At 36.8% G+C, this 20,270-nt stretch overlaps 1 protein-coding gene across 1 annotated transcript in view; it reads right to left on the reverse strand.

Moving 5' to 3' along the window:
- CDC40 (cell division cycle 40) overlaps positions 1 to 20,270 on the reverse strand; it is a 32,344-nt gene that overhangs the window by 4,240 nt on the left and 7,834 nt on the right. Inside the window, exons 3-12 of the mRNA XM_065735009.1 lie at positions 19,004 to 19,133; positions 11,527 to 11,610; positions 9,863 to 10,002; positions 9,152 to 9,248; positions 7,536 to 7,675; positions 5,496 to 5,570; positions 4,779 to 4,824; positions 3,352 to 3,453; positions 1,978 to 2,093; positions 1,588 to 1,721 (exon numbers count right to left, since the gene is read on the reverse strand). Coding sequence (XP_065591081.1) covers positions 1,588 to 1,721; positions 1,978 to 2,093; positions 3,352 to 3,453; positions 4,779 to 4,824; positions 5,496 to 5,570; positions 7,536 to 7,675; positions 9,152 to 9,248; positions 9,863 to 10,002; positions 11,527 to 11,610; positions 19,004 to 19,133 — 1,064 coding nt within the window. The remainder of the gene's footprint in view (positions 1 to 1,587; positions 1,722 to 1,977; positions 2,094 to 3,351; positions 3,454 to 4,778; positions 4,825 to 5,495; positions 5,571 to 7,535; positions 7,676 to 9,151; positions 9,249 to 9,862; positions 10,003 to 11,526; positions 11,611 to 19,003; positions 19,134 to 20,270) is intronic.

A 20,270-nucleotide genomic window follows, 5' to 3' on the forward strand; every position in this document is an offset into this window, starting at 1 on the left:
ATCCTCCTCCTACTCACCAGAAAGGAAACATTCCTTAGCAGACATGATACTGTAAATACTTTGAGGAGCTCAGTAAATACATGGGTTTAATTACAAAAAACTGAACAGGGGCTCTATGGAGAGTCACATCTGGAGACAGTATTCTATGCCTATAAGCACGAGCCTGTGCCCCCAGACTTTGGTCATGACCACTGCTGCTACTGGCAATGACAGCAAAAGATCACAGACACGCTGTAGGTTTTGGGTGACATTCAAATACCACAGACTGGAGCCTCTTGTCTAGGCCAAAGAAAAGAAAGAAAACAATAATAAAAAAAGGCTGGGCAGAAACTGATTAGTCACAGAGCTGTCAGACTAATGTCTGTATTGTGCAACGGCTTTCGTGAATGACAAAATGAAATGGATACTTAAAGATATGGAATTCATAATTTCAAGAAGCTTGAAGTCCTAGAGAAATCTTCAAGTCCTAAGCAGGAAGTCTTAAGACCTAAAACCTTGTGGGAAAGGATTCAGAAACAGAAGATACTTGTTTTCTCCCCAGATAAGTTAAAAACTGGGAGCTATTGAAAATGTTTCGTATGAGTTTTCTTGGAAAGACTGTCATTACTCCATCACCTATTATACCGTATAAGTGATGGCCCAAAAAGCAGACTACCAGAAGAGCAAAATCAAAGCTACACCAAGACTGTTAACGTATATGCTGACTAAATATTAAATAATACTGTACATATCAAAGCTTAAAACATTCAAAAGCTACAAACACCAATATAACATAGCAAGCTTTTTTAAAAAAGGCTTATTTATGGGCTCCTGTGCTCTTAGGGAAAGAGAGATAATGAAGACTGCTTAAATGAGTGAGTGCAGCATGCTTCAGGCTGACATGGCTGTCCTCTGCTTTCTTTGGAGGAAAAGAAATCTATGAAGTGCCTCAAGAATTAAGCTAGAGCAGGCTGGTTTGTATTCAGCAGAGTGATAGGAAACAACTAGCTTTAAAGATTAGAATAATCTTTTGAGATTATTATTACAACATTAAAATACATTATTAATCATTAATGGTAATAACAAATACAGGCTGATGCACACATAAAATTTGCACCAATAAAAGGAGGTATTCTTACACAGATATTTCACTTTGCTGACTTCCAAAATAGTTTTCAACTACTTCAGTACCGTAAATCAGCAAGGTAGGGACAATAATTCACTATCGGACACTAAGAATGATTTCCTAGACACTGGAATTAGATTGTGGAATGGATGCTTCATTTTACTGGAGAACAATATTTAAGAACTAGGCCCCATACCAGACTGAGTGACAGAACGTGAATTTGCAGAGGGCATGCCCAACTCCAACAGCTATCAGGAATTAGGAAGGGTATCTGAGACTGTTCTGGTTCTATATTCTTATGAAAGATTAGCAACTACATAATTACATACACACTTGCAGAAATTTGAATTCAGCTCTTCCTCAGCTAGCTGTAACTCGGTATGCTTCAGCATCCTCTCTGCTGCATATACTCTGAACAGTACACTGCCTTCTCACTTTGCTCATAATACACTTTACATTAAAATTTAGTGCTTTTAACTTACCATTCCCAGACTCTTAAACTTTTGTCATCGGATGTACTCACAAATCTTCTGTTTTCATCCACAAAAACAATGGTGTTGACAGCTCCCAAATGTCTATCATATTCCTGCACAATCTCACCACTTCGAATATCCCACTGCAATTAAGGATGTCAGAGTAAGATGCTGGATTTTACTAAATATCAGAATTTTTTTTTTAATAATTTCATGCTTTATAGTAGTATCAGGCAAGTAAGAAAATCTTCTAGTAACACTCATTGAAGGTAAGAGGAAAAAGAAACATGCTCAACTGGTTCAGAAATTGTAAGAAAATTCAAGTAAAACAATTTACTGAGCTGTAGGTGGAGTGTTTATGAAGATAAATCAGGGGAAAATAAGACAAAGTAGACATACCTGCACAATTTTCTTATCTGACATTCCTGCAACGAAGAGGTTTTGTTTATCCTCATCAGGATTGAATTTGACACAATAAGGAACCTTCCTATTTGTGAATCTTGAAATACACTGTCCTGAAACAGACAAAACCATTCATATTGGGTCAAGCCAGAAGTTCTAAGGGTGGCTTAGTTTATTACATGTCTTGATAGAGACATTCATTCCACTTCTATCTCACTAACAGCAGAAAATAGCTTTTTTCAAGCCCCCAAGAGAATCAGAGGGTAGAATTTACCCTACATTTTATTTAAGCCTTCTATCACATGTGTAAACATACATCTGTATGAAGATGTATGAAAATACACATCCATCCATACCATTATTACAGCTTTCCATAACTGCATAACAGAACTGCTCTGTTGCTTACATGTTTTCAGGGCAGAGTCAAGGACATCGGGACTAGTCAAGACGTGGCAAGCTGCCCAGAACCTTTGCAAAACATCACCTGATTAAGATCAGACTTTTTCCTGACAAAAGACTCAGAACTTGGACAAGGATTTCTTACTCCTAAGTGTAAAAAAGGGTAACAGTAATCTAACCACAAAACCACTGATCTCCCACAGCCTGAGCCATAAATGGGCTGTCTGTAACTTCCAGGAGCCTACTGCATTTCTAGACCTCAACAGTGCCCAAATAACCTCAGTTCTGACTCAAGCCTTGAGAACATGACTTCTGCATTCTGATTGACACTTGAATTACACTACTGCTACTGATAATCAAGGAAGCAAATGTCTTTTTCAGTTATGGAAACTTCTTTCCTTAGTTTCACCCTTAGTTTCAAAGAATACTGGCAAAATTTACTCTGTATCTTTTTAACTGAAGAAACTATTAGGAGCAGAATGTTACTGAACATTTCCCAGCCCATTCTGTGCTGGTATCAGATAGGTATCAGACCTATCCTTCACTCCCTATAGCAGCAGCTCGATTTGCACTATCTTTTCCTTTTCAGAACACTCTTCATCATGAGGTTAGCTGCAAAATCAAGTGAAATTATTCTTCTAGATTAAATTTTGGTCTGAAGTGTGATTTCATTACATTTACAGACATTAAAAAAAAAAAGTAAACATGCAATTAAGTTATTTGTCTATTTTAATCTAAAAGTTGTTCTGTCATGGCAAAAACTTAAAGGACTTCTCAAATAAATAAGCATACTGAAGTATTCTCAATAGCATTATTATAGATAACAAAACATTTAGAATAAAAACCCATTTGTCCTGTTAATAAAAGCCTGAACACTGAACTACAAAAAGATGCAATCAGACACAACGTGACTGATGATATGCCTTGTTATTTACTGTCAGTTAACCTCAGTGTGCACAACTACAAGCCCACCTGTTTCAGTGTCCCACAGTTTAATATAGCGGTCATAAGCAGCACTAAGAAACTGAGTGCCAGCGTTATTAAAACAGATGTCTCGAACGGCTTTCCCGTGTCCTAGAACACAGAAAAGATGCAATAAACTTTTAATTTAATTAAGGTTTTTTGGAGAACGTTTTTCCAGTTAAGTGCTATAATCTTCAGAAAGGCAACGAGAACAAGGAAATTGCTTACTGCAGCTCTTCCTGAGTACTAGCAAACCTGATTTCTGTACAGTGATTCAAGTAACAAAGAACTCCTGACTCAAATAACTGATGAGAATTAAACCAAAAAACACATAGAAGCACTGGAAAGAGAAACAACAGTATTGCACAGGAGCAACATGCAAATAAATGCTGGCATCTAAGGGAAAAAACAGGAGAGACAAACACTACTGCTGAAGGAGAAACATTTAAAACAAAAAACAAAACAATTAAAATTCACTGGAAAGATGAGGTCTTTCGATGTTTATCTTGCTATCCCTCACCCTAGTACTTTCAACTGATCACTGTACTCTCTTTAGTTAAAATACTAAAACTATATACCAAAACATATTTAAAATATATAACAACATACATAATACATAAATATTTGTATATATATTTATAAAATTGCAAGAAGCTTTTGATGTACATTGATGTACATTAAGGACCTTCTGAGAAGATCAGTCAAACTGTTCAGAAAGAACAGACTACTTAGAAAACCTTTTCTGAGCATTTCTTTGCTACCCTGCTGTCATCAGAAATATCAGATGAAAAGACTTTGTTGTTTTTGTTGTTACTCAACATATATTCACTCAAACTGTGCTTTAGAAATGCTCCCATCTCAAAAGAAGAATCAGCTACTTTTATTCTGTATTAAGGACTGCTGTGAAGTTTGTATATTTTCCTCTGGACCATCTACTTTAAAAAACAAAAAAACAAACTGTTAATAAAAAATGACTGCACCAAAATCTCTAACAAAGTAAGAAAAAACTCCCATGCATTTGCACTTGAAACTCAGCACATAGGAGACCACTTAGCTAAAGAGGGATTAAGAGGCCATGAGATGACCTCCCTGCAGAGGGCTGCTGTTCTCAATATGAAGATGGAGCAACTCAGTTTCACAATTTTGCCTTTGGAAAGAAGTTTTGCATAAAGCATTGATGAGTACAGTACACTAATGTCGTGTTTAAAAGGTCTTAAAGTATCGTACACCAACATTAAACATCCTGGAATAATGCCAAAGGTTCACTACAAATTTACACTTTTCCAATTCTCATTGCAAACATTATACTGAATACCATTTGCCTTGGCTGCTTACAGATCCTCCCTAAGATAAAGCAATAAGCTAATCTAGGACACGTCCTTTCACACCATTGTTCTGCATGTATATTAAGAGCTCAGTTAAAGAAGTATGATTACCAATAAACGTCCGTAGACATCTTCGATCACCATACACTTCCCACAGCTTGGAAGAAAACAGAAGGATGAGGGGAGAAAATATGTCAATAGTTAAAAATAAACAACCATGACACTGAAATTAAATGCAAACATATAAGACATCAGCTTTTAAGAAATAAATTACACATTTAAGTCATTAAATGATTAATCCCACATATCTATCCAGTCATTTACAAGAATGCCATCTTATTAGCAAAAGAAAAACAACCAAACCAGATCCTTGAATTAAAATATGTAATGCAATAAAATAGAAAGATCAAATTTAACTTTTAAATGTCTACGGTTTCGCTAGTTAAAAATCCATCAGTTTTCTAATATAACACTGATGGACTAAAGTGGGATTAGTTCAAAGCTCCAAATCCTTCCAGTAAACCACTTGATCAAAAGCCTATTGCTAGCTGCAAAACTAAGCTTCATAAAAATTATGGCAATAGCAAATACAGTAACCTGAGCAACTGAGCAAATTCTATTACTCAGTGATTAACACTGTTCCAACGCCCACACCATCTTGTGTATTATTCTAGCTTTGTCCCCAAGAACTTGTAATTTAAAACTCAAGTGAGAAAATAAAAGTAACTGTAACTTGGTAGAATTACCAAGCGTTTACATACTCTAAATGCAAGGTGTGTTTTCAGTGCTGAAATAAAAGATACAAATGAAAGCAGTAAAATAACTCACCTTAATTTTGCAATCCATAGAGCAAGACAGCAGCATATGCCCAGACAGAGGAAACAGCCTAACTGCACTGACTCCCTGTAAATAAGGACAATTAACCAGTAAGAGGAGCATCTGTGTATTCTCTCCATTCACGAGCCCTCTTTCTTTTTATAAGCAAAAGGCTATAACAGCTTCAGAAAATATACAGATATTGTACATCTAGAAGGAATAACCTAGCATTCCACTTTCAAAACTGATGCATTTTGAACAACTGTCACTGGCAACAAATTGATTCACTTCAATATCTGTGTCTACAAGCACTCTAGAGCTTCTCAACAGTCCCTTCTCAACACTCACATCATTAACTGTGGTAATCACATCAAATACATTGTGGGTTAAGGTGACTGCTTTAAACAGACACTGTTGTAATACAATTCCTTCCTGACACCTTGCTCTCTTTGCCATATACTGTTTTCAGGATAAGTCCTGTTTTGTTTAAATGCAACATGGCAGCAGTTCCAACAGGGCAGCAGTGCCACTGGTGTATTTAAGTAGTCTGTGAGGCCACTTCCAACACAGGCACCCCCAGAAGCATTCTGAAGGTTCTGAAGCTGCAAATGCTGTGGTGTCTCTGTATCTCTACCCAGACAGCCTGCGGTATTCCCAAAAGTAATGAGTGCTACTTCTCTGGTAAAATGAACAAAAACACTAGCCAACCTGCCCTGCCTGGGCTGGCTAGTACAACGCCTTAAATTGACAGAAGGACCGTGCAGGTTGAGCGCCCTATTTGTCTGGAGCTCCAGTCTGATTGTTCCAACTAGCAAACAGGTCTTTCAGGTGGGACATACGGAAGTATTCCACAGAAAAAATTCTAGCAAGTTCCACTAATGATACATGCTGGCTTGTAGCCACTGAACACCAGACTCCCTGGGCACAGTATCTTCCCATCTGTCTGCATTTCAGGTCCCCTTTACAACGGAAGTCTAGAGAACTGCAAGGCACTCCTAGTTTGACATCTCTTCTTCCTATAATAAGTCAATTACTCTATTTGTTTTCCATCTAGTTCTTCCCACTCTGGTTGGACTTGCATTCCATATCCTTCCCTGTTATTGTTTCCTTATAACCCCCAGCTTTTCTATCTTTCTCAGTCCTCCTTTCTTTTGCTTCTCTCATCCACTCTGTTATTTGTCTTTGTTGTTTGAAGGAAAAAAACAAAACCTACTTTATGCATCAGTCTGTTCTGATAGGATAATAGGCAAGGACAAGGCAAATTACTAGAGCTGTGGGGAGATGTTATTCTGGAAAGCACTAACACTTGTAGCTGCAAGAGCTTCAATGCAGCAGTCACTAAAGGAAAATACAGAGCTGTGACTCACAAAAAAGGCAAAGGCCTCATCTCCCTTCTTCTGTCTTTAGGGTACCATTAAGGTGCTGCCCATTGCAGCATAGTGTATTCCCTGACATAATACTGAAAATTAGAGATGGAAGAAGCAGCAGACTGAATATAGGCTTCGTGAATCTGATCACTGAAACATTATGTTAAAAATATGTGTTTAGTTACATTCTCTTGCACAAGAAGAAACTATGAACATAAAGTAACATCAAGGAAAACTGAAAACAAGTGAATAATCACATTTAGGAATCCTGTAATGCTTATGCGTTATAATCACAAAGTCTATTCAACTTTTCATAGGTTTGACATGAAATAGTGTTTAAGTACTCCAGTTATCTCTAGAATTAGTCTTGCTCTTATTCACATGGCAACTGAGTAAACAGCTCAAAATCCCACAAAGGTAAATGAAGAATATTTGTCCCTTTAAAAGATGTTGAGAAGTCACTGTGTTCAGGAAAATGGTTACAGATATCACAATCATATCTGACCATGCAAACACCTCATATGGGTGTACAATGCTGCCAACTAGGTGCATAATGTCATAAATGAGGGAAAAAAAAGAAAAAAATGTTCCTTTCTTCTACTGATGTTTGAGTTTTATAGAAGTTACAAGGTTCAGATGCAAAACAAAGTGTGTTTTTGATGAGGTACACTCAGAAATTTCTTACCTTTGTATGTCCAGACCACACGTGGATTTGTTTCTTGGGAAGATAGCATTTCTCAGGTGGCATTGTAGAACGGAGATTAACTCCAACATCTTGAGGAACATGAAGGTAAGATCTCCCCTGGTAGTCATACATATCCTTAACTAAAAAGGTAAACGGAGAATTCTGAGAATCAGAGAGATTGTATTTTAAGAGGTAATAATCTTAGGAAGATAAAACAGCCACATATTTAAGGTTTTTCCTCAACACAGCTATCTCGCTCTGAAGCAGGGTAGGAAAAGGGGTGAGAATAAATCCACTCCATATGATTTGGATTCTTATTTGTCATCAGATGTGCTCAAATTAAGTCATTTCAGCACATCTGCTCTGAATCTGATAATCTGAACAAAACAACCTTCCCCTTAACCAACTTACTTCAAAATGCAGGAGAGTTCCTGAGGACAATAAGGGTTTGCTTACACTAACTCTACACAGACTGTAACCTGCACTCTAACTCTGGCATTTGCTTGCAATTTACATTCCACCCAGCTCCCGTGCTCTAACAGGCATTTCGACAGAATTGCAAAACAGGGAAATAAAGATCCATCACCAAGGTCAAGCCACTGCTCAGCTGATGGCAGTCAGCAGCCAGCACCTGTTCTTTAACTGGATTTCACAGAAGTGGCTGCACGCTCACACATGCATGGTGCATTGTCCTAAAAATTGATATCTCAAAGTAGACTTCTCTGTTGAGTAGCAATGACAGTAAGGCGTGCAGTGATTTAATTAATCTCTCAGTTTCTTGGATATTGATATGACAGCTTTGGTTGTACAAATGACCTTCTGCTCAGCATTAATACTTAAAGGTGCCGACAAAACAGGATTTTTTTTTTCTTTTTTTTTTTTTTCTGGAAGGCTTCAATTTGAGAAGATAGATTTTAATCTTGTAAGGACTCTTGACTGTGAAACTTCATGAGATGGTATAGACAGGAGCTAACTATCTGTGCCAAGCAATGCCAGGCAGGATTGTTTTGCATACAGACAGTTGAAACGACTGTTTCCAAAAATCACTTGATTTTTCTTACTTAGCAAACAATTTTCTTTGAAGGTATCATATGCTACATGCCTCAAAAGGGCAATCATTTGATACATAATTATTCATAGTATGACAGCAAGAACGTTTACATTAAGAACCATGGAAGTACAGACTCCAAGAGATTTTCTAAATTGTATGTTTGTAATTCAAAGCACTATTTGCCAATTAGAGTACCAAAAGACAAAACAGGTCATTCTGAACCTCAGATTAAACCAAGAACATAATCTCTTTTCTCTTTTTTTTTCCTCTGTAAAATAGGAAAAAATATACATACCTAGTAGCATTAAAAATAAATATATAAACCCAGTACCCTGAAAAATGACATTTCCATGCTGCTCTTCACAGTATGATGTGGAATTGGTCCAAGTTTATCTCTTTCCCTGCCCTTTACGGTTATGCCTGTGAGTGCTATTATCTCCAAAACAGAAACATCAAGGTGCCTCAGCAGTTTTGCTGAGGCTGTCTGCCATCCTTACTAATTAACACAGCAGGCAAGAAAACACAGTGAGCAGGAAAATGAGAACAGGCAGGAAGATGCCATTACCATGTAATATAGTCTTCTCCTCTCCAGGTTTATCATCTTCTAGTTTTCCTCTCTTCTGCCTCTTAGCTGTTATTTCATCCAACTCTTTCTGTTCTTCCTGGAAAAATAAATTTTTTAAAAGTCAAGATCATGTTTTAACATTCAAAATGATGCAACAAATTCCCAAAGTACATTAATGTGTGCCTGCTTTTAAGAATACACGTATTTGCTATGTGAGATCAGAAATATTTCTAAGCATCAGTAGGATACCTTTATCAAAATCAAATTAGTTTGAAAAACTAAGTGCACTAAAAATAATTAAATATAATATTTTATTTACAGACCATAGCTAAGCATCACTGACTCAATGTGAAGGACATTTACTGGTTGGAGGGTTGGGCTGTTGTTTCTTAATAAAAAACAAAAACCAACAAAGAAAAACAAGCTTCCCTTTTTCTTAAAACAAATAAATACAGGTTGACTTTCAGTTTTTTCCAAGTTGCTCTTGTTTATAAGAATTAGACTCTACTATATGACAAAAAGATACAATTCATTTTATTTCTAGTCTTTCAAATAATTGAATGTAGCTTTAAACTTACAACCTGAAATGTTTCATCACCCTGAAGCACACCTTCTGAGACACAACGGATCTCTACTAAAACCACCATGTAATATATTATTGCACTGCAATGCACTGGCAGTTTGCATTTACACTGTTAAAGTAGCACTTACTTCTGAAGGTTTGGCTACTTCTTTTTCATCAACATACTTTGCCCATGGTCCCAGAAAACCATCAATGTTAGATGCATCGTTCTCCTTGAATTTCTTCCTTTTTTCTATTTTCTTTTGTCCCGTTTCAAACACTGTTAAACCTGGAGAAAGAAACAATACGCTGCTTATCTGTGCACACAGCTAACACACCTCAACACCATAGGTCTCATCACATCAATCTAAAACAAAAAAAGACGAATACCAACAATACCATCACTCCATCCAATACACAGAGGAAAATGGAGAACATATTTAGGGGCCAAAGAGCTGCTAACTTTGTAAATTATGAATGCTGCTAGCCATGTACTGTAACAGAAGAGCTTTAATCAAACGTGCCCATGCATTTGTAACACTATGTCTGCAGACTGCACAAATATATTGATTTTCATACTTTAAATAGTGCAGATTTTGAAAAAGTAGAGTCTGAACAACCACCTTCTGATGCCCCCCACCTCTCTCAGTTCCCAACAAAATCCACAAGGAAGCAAAGACCAAATTAAAAAAAAAACAACCGAACACAAAGATCTCCCCAAACCCCAGTTACAACTGTGTGTTCTAATTGAGTTAAAATTCAGGTATCTATTTCTGAATGCTGTCCTATTCTTCCCTATAAACGTTAGCTTATCACAAGTTTTGTGCCCTCAGAACTTCATCCGTCAAAACCAGCGTGCAGTATTCAAATAATGCTTTCCTACAGCATTAGTAATACTTCTCTAGGGCAAGGGAGACAAAAAGGATTTTTTTGTAAACAAAGGAAAGTAGGCAGTGCAGAAGTTGAAACAATGATCATATGAGAGACTGGCATATTACAGTCAGAAGTTTTCTTAAAATAAATGACAAAAACTGCAGTATCGAAAGAATATATTCTACTTTTGAAATGATTTAGCCTCACCCATTTCTATCTAATATAACAGCTATTTTTGATAGCTTTCTTGGGAAGGAATGAGTGATGTAACCTTCTACACATTCTATGGATGAGAACAGAGAAATAAAGAATCTTTATATATACATGGCAAGTAAAAAGTTAAGAAAAAATAAATAATGAAGTCACTTCACATAGTTAAATATCTTGCTTTGATGTATTAATTACAAGCCCCATGCCTCTGGCTGTAGATCTCTCAGTGGAATGCTATGCCCTTATCATTTGGCCACTTTCCAATGGTTTCTCCTTTCCAAACAGTTTAACTCCACTTAGCAGAGATAACTTGCAATCCCCAACAGCAGTGCTACAGGTTGCTTACAGAACCATCAGTTTCCTACTGAGTAGCACAGTTTAAGTGGTCAGTTAACACAACATAGCAACATCCTAATGCAGACACACCACAACTTGGATGAAGACAGAATTTAAGAGGATCAAAAAGCTCCGTTCCATAGATACAGATCAGTCCTATTCATTCAATGACACCTAAGAGGTCCTAATCACAAATGTAAAATTTCTGTAAGATTAAAGATAACCTGATATATTTGCTACTTCAGGAAAACAAATACCCCCTCTACCTCTGTGCAACACATCTTCATTGGTCAGTCTCTCACAATTCTTTCCTCTGACAATACCTATTCCATTCCTTATTGAATAAATGATGGAAACAGCCATCAGTATTTATATGAGATTCTGAAATACTTACCTTGATTTTTTTCAGCTTCTTCTACAGAACCAATATACTTGGTAGCAACTTCAGGGTTGTCTATAGAGGGGTCTAATGCATACCCTGGAACAAGAGGAGAAATAAAATAAATGTTATTTTGGACTTTTAAATTTTGTACAACTTTTTGTACACTCTCCCACTTAGTCCATGAAATTATTTCCAGTTGGTGTTCAGGGAGCTCAGAATGAAGGATAAATGTTTTTGAAATCTCATTCACTACTCACTTGACTTCAGTATTGCAGTTTCTACAAGGTTTTACCATATAATGGCTTGTGTTGGAAGGAACCTTTAAAGATCATCTAGTCTAAATCCCCTACCATGAGGTCTCTGTACATGCATTGCAAGCAGAATACTTAAATCTGCACAACAGAGAGTACATACAATAAGCAACAGTTCACATCACAAGAGCTAGGCCTCAGAATCACTCTGGCCTCCCAAGAGGCCTCCAGTCCAGCTCCAAGCAAGGCCAACACTGAATTCAGACCAGTTTGCTGTAATACAAATTCTTACTTTTTGGAATGTCATAGCAGCCTACTTTTGTCTTCTGGTGTAAAGGAAAGATTTAACTCTAAATTTACTGGCAGCAACTAGTGATTTTAAATGGGTGCTGCTTTAGTTTGGGACAAAGGCAGTAAGTCATACTGAAACCAGCCAAAAGGAAGAGGATGGGAGTACAAAAAAGGAATGGGGGCAAACGAAGGTTTATGGAGCTTGGTGCATATTCTGCGTCGCCTCGCAGAGATTTCAAACTCATGTCAAGGCTGGGAAAGCTTGTTCCCTCCAGATGATAGCAGTTGCTTTAACTAATGTGGAATGTACCAGAAGCAGCAGTAATAGCCTTTAATTTTTAAAAGAACTAAGCATTCCCATAGTGATTTCCTGATTACAGCTATTGAGTCTCATTAAAAAACAACAACAAAAAAAAAAACCTGCTGCATTTACTCTTATAAATAATTTATAAAATGTTTTAGCATTTTTGTAGATATTCAGGATTATTCTTTTTTTTTTTTTTTTAATTCTGAGATTCTCATTTTAATATGTATCTCTTACACTTTCTCTCCACTTCTCCTTAAGGGGACAGCATGACCTTCTCTGAAATACAAATAACTTCATGTGGTTTCCAAAGTAGAGTTGTACTGAATCTTTACTGACCACTATGGCTTTTTTTTTCTTTTTGGGTTAAGACTGCACCCTGGTGGACTTACTGCCATTTTTTGTTAAACATTACTCAAATAACAAATAAAAAGGAAAGAGAAGCGATGAAAGAGAAGCAATTTTTACTACTGGTAGAAGTAACCACACACAAACCCATATAAATCTTTTAGCATACACATTAATTCCTATGTTTTCGTCAATTCACAGAAACAACTGTGAAAATCATAAGCAGTGGAAGATTAGCCAGTGATTCCCAAAGACCAATAGCTTATAAAAACACTGAGATGCATCCACATTGAGAACCTATCAACACCAGACCAACAGCCAAAGGAGATCCCCCCCAGCCACTTCTCAGACACACTGCTCTCCTAGAAGATCTTCACTTACTTACACGGATAACCAAACACAGCAGACACCATAATCAGACTTGCACTAATTTAACTGCCTGCTTTTATTAAGGCAGTATATCTGTGAGTTCTTTTCCAAACTTATAGCTTGGTTTCTGTTAACAGCAGAGAGATATTACTTTGGATTTATGTCAAAATCAATACAGTAGGTTTCTTGTCCTCCAACTGTATTGACAGACTCTGGGAGTCTATTTGCTCAGTACTTGTAAAAGAGGGACAGTATTCTAATGAATAAGGGACCCTGGGCCAAGCACAGCTTCCCGTGGAAGTGGAGAGTTCTTATAGCTGGATTGAATTTGGTCCAGCATCATTGTCATAGAAAAGCTCTGAACAATTTCTACTTTCTAGTGGGTATGTGAAAGAGAATCTTTTCTTTCTGGCTGACACTCCTAAACACAGCTGCAAAAGACAGCTTGCTTTTATCCTACTCAGCTGGTATATATAACACGCCTTCACTCCTACATCTCCTCCGGTTTCATTTAGGAGGGAGATATTTCATGCTACAGTTTAGCACAGAAAGGTACAATTCCACCTACATCCATTACTTCAACACATCTGAAAATGGTTGGTTAAATAATCAGGCTTCAATTCCAGAATGTCAGTTAATTCAAGTAGGTTTACATTGTATTGTGCAATGCAGCACAGAGGAACTCAAGGTAGCTCCCACACGAGAAACAATAGAGCCGGTCTGAGTCTGACCGAACTGTCCTGAGAAGAAAGCAATCTGGGAATGAAATGTCTACATTTGTAAAAAGTAACAGTGAATGTGGGCATTGCATATGAGCATACGAAAAAACACAGGAGTGAAATTTTCAAGTCAGAGTCATTTTAAGCTTTACAGCATCAGTGATAGTGATACGTTAATCCTTTTTAACTGAATGAGTTACTGAATACTCATAAAGAGCTTTGAAATTCATGGACAGAAGACTGCTTATTATTTAATAAGACATTAATATCTAGTGAAAGAGAGGCTTTAGAATACTAAATGCTGCATGAATGTAGTAGTTCAGTTCTAGCATATCTATAGAGGCTGATATAGGCACAAACTTAGTTTTTTTTAACTATATTAAGAATAGAACAGAATTGTTCAGTTCAAAGAGACCTACAAAGATCATTGAGCCACAGCAGCACTCAAACATTTCTTTGCCATGAGGATGGTCAAACACTGGAAGCACCGTCAGTGCTCAAGAGACTTTAGGACAATGCCCTCAATAACATGCAGAAACTTTTGATTTGTCCTGAAGTGGTCAGGCTGGTTTCCATGGCTGCAGAGCAGTGACTTAATGATGGTTATAGCATTTTAGCATTTCTGAATTTGTATACAACACGTAAAGGAAAAGCAGGTCATTCTCAACAGGTTGCCCACTGGAAAGAGAAGCTGCAATCTTTAAAGCCAATCAGAAAAACATTTCCAGTGCTTGTGCCAACAATACATTCCCAAGTGTCTGGAATGAAGGGAACCTTAGTAAGATGGGTAGGTTTTATCTGCTTTAAAAAGGTTACTGGTACTATGAAGATTCAGAGGGTGGTTTGTGGTTAAATAGTTTGGGAAAGAAAACAGTTAAAGAAAAATGAGCAGTCTGGAATGACTCAAAAACTTAAATTCGAGATATACCCTCAAGCAAAAGATAGCACAGAAATTTGAAAACTCAGCTAAGAAGGACAGCAAAGAGCACAGGACCCTACTTAAACTGAACACAGAGAATCGGAAGACCTGAGCATGCGTACAAAATAGTAGAAGCTAAAACATAACAAATAATGAAATTTGAACGTCTTGTTCTAAATTCAAAATAATTGGCAGAACAATACTGCCATAATTGGACAGAAAGCACTCTTGAGCATGTAAAAATAAGACTGTCTCAACAGCAGAGAAAAACATGCTACATGCTGAAGAGAAGCTAAAACCAAATCAGGTTAACAACGTAATAGTGCTAACAAGCATTAGAGAATCCTTTGGACTAAAATTCCAGGCTTAGGTAGTGGCATGTAAGGTTGCCAGGACATAGTCACTGACTGCTTAGCCAGAAAAGGCAATAACCATGAGATGGTAACAAATTTTACTATGGATACATGTTTTAAAAGTGACTATAATACAGAATAAATCAACAGTCTTGAAGAAGCAAAGAAAGCCATAGAACATTTACTACAATGATCTTATATCAGGAGAGCTATACAAAACAGAGATGATTTTTAAAAGGAACAGAAAGTAAGCCCCAAAGGATAGTCTTTCCTGAATGTAGGGATATTTCAAAGACAGCGTGTTGGAGAAAAAGAGCTAATGCCTTCCAGCTATTAAAAGACTTAAAAGAGTTGAAAGGGAAGTGAGCACTACTGAACAGTACAGTATGTAAAAAGAAACTATTAGAAAGTGCTCTTCAATAAGCTGAAGTTGCATCCAAATACATGAAAAACAAAGAACCAAACACTAGTAGATTTAAAGTAAAATGGTAAAGCAGCTCCCACCTCTCCTGCTTCCCTCTCTCCAGTAAAATGAGAAGCAAATCACATAAGGAATAAAAAAAAATAACGCATTGTCCTTTGTCACAAAATACACCAGACCACATGCTGGCCAGCAGGTGATTGTGGAATGAAAATACAGTATTGTAGGGAAAAAAAAAAAGTTATTAAAAAACAACAACAACATAAACAAACACGTGATCATTATATGGAGGAGCCTGGAGAGGCTCTTGTGCTTGAATCCTTCTTTATGAGTAACGTGACAAAGTATTACCTCAGAGACTAAAGAGTCAGATGAGTAGAAAGAAATGACCAGGACCAGACAGTGATCACTCAGGAGATCCGAAGTCAAATCCCAGTATAAAAACTCTCACCTAAAACTGACTCAATACTGACTGAAAAAGGAGTAACATCAGCTATAAAATCTATTGTATGGGTAGAAGTTTTAAGCAGTAGAAACTAAAATGAGGAAAACAGTCAGTAGGCACTTGGGTAAGAGGTGTTAATTAATGCAGCAGAATGGATAACACAGCTTTCTGCACACATAAATTACAGTGACATAAAATCCAAGACATTTGTGAGGTAATAATCATGAGAATGAAAGAAAACTGCTTGATGATCATAGAATGGTTTGGGTTGGAAGGGACCTATAAGATCAACTAGTTCCGACCCCACGCAATACGCAGGGACACCCTTCTCTAGACCAGGTTGCTCATAACCCCATCCAGCCTGGCCTTGAGTGCATTCACCTTACCAGGAAACCTATTCCAGTGTCTCACCATCCTCACAGTAAATGATGGATACCTTTATGAAACAGAGTTAGGCTCATTACAGGGTACCTCAAAGACATTTTGAAAACACTCCACACCTTTATGTGGTCAACAGATTAACAAAAAACAACACAGATGCATTACTATTTGTTTGCCTCTTTCTCTTAGTCCTCATGAGGCGTCCATTGCTGCCCACTTGCCTAAGAGGAGCTTGACTGAGAAGCATTCTGGCTCTTCTTCAGCTATGGCATGGATGTTCTGATCTATCCAGACATCACACAGAAAAAGCACTTTCAACAGGAAATATTTACTGCAAGAGAAGTCTATGGGAAAGACTGTGCCAGAACGTACTTGGGGTTTGTGAATAACATATAGGTTTGTTTCCCACTGAGGACATATTGAATTTCAAGATGATATACAAAACTACCTTTAAAAAACAAACAAGCCCCCTACCTCAAAATAATAAGAAAAGACAACAACAAATTCCCATACAAGGGTGCAGACACTGCAACACTGACCTGTTTTGGATGCATGATCTTATTTATCAGCTTCTCTGTCACGCACCACACTTGACTTTCATTTACCTACATTGTAGGTCGTTGATTACCTACATGGCAACCAGTGTAGATTTAAGGCCTCCTGCTTTAGTGCAGTGCCATCACACTGTCTAACGGGACAGAGCTCTCAAGATCTCCAGCTTTTAATTAAGAAATCCACTTTCTGTTCTACCAATATGCTACGATTTAGTCATTACAAACACAAATCAATCAGATTTATGTCCAGCAACTATGCTTGTGTTCCTGTACTTTCTTGTCTTTTTTAAAGTATTTATGACCTCTTTTCGAAATGGAGAACAGAACACTGATGTTGTTAAAACTATTTGTTTAAGCTGTCAAAAAGTTATCTTTTTAAATTGCTCACAAAAGACCTCCCAGTGACCCAAGAAAACATGTTCATTTGCTGCACATTCTAGCTTAAACTTTAAATTGCAAGAACTAGCACCGAGAAGCAAAACTTCTCAGCCCTCTCATAGCTCTATTTTCACTGTACTGAGATCATTATCTAGTGAACATTTCTAGAAAGCTAATATGGTAGTTGCACAGTTGCCAGTGTTATCAGTCTTAAAAAAAAAATATACTCATGTTACAAAGCCTCCAAAGCAATTGCAGTGCACTATATAAATATAAATAAAAAGCAAGAGCTTTGAGCAGTTTCATTAGTTCTGTCCTTTTCCAAACTAAACTTTGCAACACTTGCCCCCTCAAAAAAAACAATCAACTGAACAATATATGCCTACAGACCCTTTTTTCCATTATGCATTTAAAGCACACACAAAATGCATAACCCACAGAGCGCGACATATAATTTCAGTGACAAAAAACTAACCTGCCCCAGATCCTGAGCAGGCTCCTACCTGCTCTGCCTGTCAACTTTTAACATCAAAATTGCAGTAAAGTAACTCAAATTTATGCTACAAAAGGAGATATCAATTTCTTGATATCTGCATTTTGCTTGCATTCTACATCCTAATGACCGAGAAGTACTTATTAGCTAAAATTGTGTAAACATATATTTTCATTTCATTTTAAATATTTTATATTTAGCATTTACAGGATAATAAAACTCAAATGCAAAGAGAAATTGAGTATGTTACAGCCTCTGACTTTACGTGATTTTTTCTTCCAAGTTTAGGTGTAGTACATGGCTTCCACTGACGTTAGCAATAAAGGAAGGTGTTTTTCAGGCATGAGTCTGCAGGGAATTCTCTTCAGAGTACAAATACAAATAAAAAAGAAAACTGCAGGGTTTTTTGTGCCCCCAAGTTGACTTTTGTGACACTATAATCTATGCAGCAAGTAACAGAACTTGCTTAGTAGACTGAATTTGAAGAATACAAAGTCAGACTTCATCTGAAAACAAACATTAATGTTTGCAAGACAAGCATTTGCAGTCAAGTTTAAAACAAACAAACAAATAAAAGCTTATAACATAACAAAGAAGAAAAATATAACCATAGTTACATGACAGCACATGGTGGTTTCATTCCTTCAAACATGACCAAAACAATCCTTAGAATACATAGTTTTCAATATTTTCCTTCTAAGAAAATACATTTTTCTTACAATCCATAAAAAGCCTATTCATTTGATTCTCAAACTCCTCCAATGCTCAGATCCTTCATTTTTCAAACCCAACTATTTACAAGTGAAAGAATCTTCAAGATGAGAAAGCAGCGACTATGACCACCCACATGAAGACACATCTTTGGTCATGTCTGTGCTAGAAACACTCCAGCAGATGCACTCTCACTTAATCCAATTCCCACTCATCCAGCTTGCATCTACAAGAAGCAGCTACTAAAGAACTATACAACTCAATATGGCTTTCTTTTAGCTTTGTGAGAAATTAACTTTTAGTTAGAATCATGTGAAGAAATCTATTTGCATAAAATATCTTCAGTTATTTCTCATATTAAAGTTTTGATTTGTTTTCTCTACACCGATTCAGCTAATGGAGGGATTCATCAAGAACGTTTTGTAGAACATTGAACACTTGATTACAGTTTGAAAAACAATGAGACCACCCAAATAAATACTATGATCTGTAGTAATATGGATTCTTATTCAAAGACTTTTCCCCACACGGATTTCACTGTTACGTACTTACCATAGGTTACAAATGTCCTTCGTTGTTGCTCAAACATGAAATCATTGATGTGAGCTGGTTCTGCATATCCAGAGAGCATATTTCTAGGTGCAGCCATTTGCTGAGTCCTAAATGGGTTTTCTGGTCCAAACTACATCAAAAATGTTAAAAGAAAACAAATCAGAATTACTAATTTGTTATCTTTATGCATGTGTTTTTTGGGGAAAAAAAACCCAAAAAACCCCCCAAATGGGGAGAAGAATAGTTTGTGTTTCAAAAACACTAAAGCCACTTCAGCTTTCTATTTCTTTATGTCCACTGAATCGGCCTACGATTATTATTTTACACAGTGTATGCTATCACAGCCTGAACAGCTCATTTTGTGATTGAACTTTCTAGCATATATTACCACTGCAAAGACAAATCCATATCAGCTACTTGACACAAAAGACTTCTATTCAGTATGTGGTCAGTTCAAGCACATTTAGGAGAAAAAAATACAGTGCACTGCCCCTTGTAAGGATGAGATATCAAAGAGATGCCAAGTCCTATAAAAAAAAGTATTTAAACAGCGAACACAAACATACACAATACACAGAGTAAGATCAAACTACATTTAATTGTAAGCACTGTGCTTGTCAATCATGTTACAGCCTCCTGAGACTGTTCCACATTAGGTTTCTCTAACTAGAACACTTATACAAGGTAAGACTGTAGTAATTTTAAGTCAGTATTTTTTCCTCACACACTGTATGGATTTGATATGACCGGTTGGAAGTTGCAAAGTACTACCTTGCTATGAAAAGATCTTTATGCAGTTCCATAAAATGTATCCTAAATGTGAAGTACAAATGATGCAGAAATTTCAGATTGAAGCAGGGTCATCTTAGACAGCATGAATAATTCAAGGAACCAATGGGCTTTTATCTACCTGGAATGCTAGCCTCTGATCTTGCGACAGACAAATTCTACAAAGAAGTTAAATACTGCAAAAAAGTTAAATGCTTGAATTGCTATTTTTATCTTTTGGATAGCCTGTCACTTATAAAATAGAAAGTGGTTCACATAGCACCAGGCTATTCAACTTAAGCCTAAAGTGGTTTTCCACCCTACACATTAGAAAAACTTAACTTACTGAAACATCTAACACTGGAAGTGAATAGTTACTCTGGAAATACCTTAGATTTTGATTTCAAATACTCTCCTTCTAAGCAAGATATCTGCAGGATTTACAGCAATTTATTTAGCTAAGTAGCATGATGAGTAAATAGGAAAAATGTGAAAATAG

This window comes from Cyrtonyx montezumae, unplaced genomic scaffold (genome assembly GCF_038088225.1).
Source record: "Cyrtonyx montezumae isolate F1298 unplaced genomic scaffold, pur_monq_1.0 scaffold_0, whole genome shotgun sequence".
NCBI lineage: Eukaryota > Metazoa > Chordata > Aves > Galliformes > Odontophoridae > Cyrtonyx > Cyrtonyx montezumae.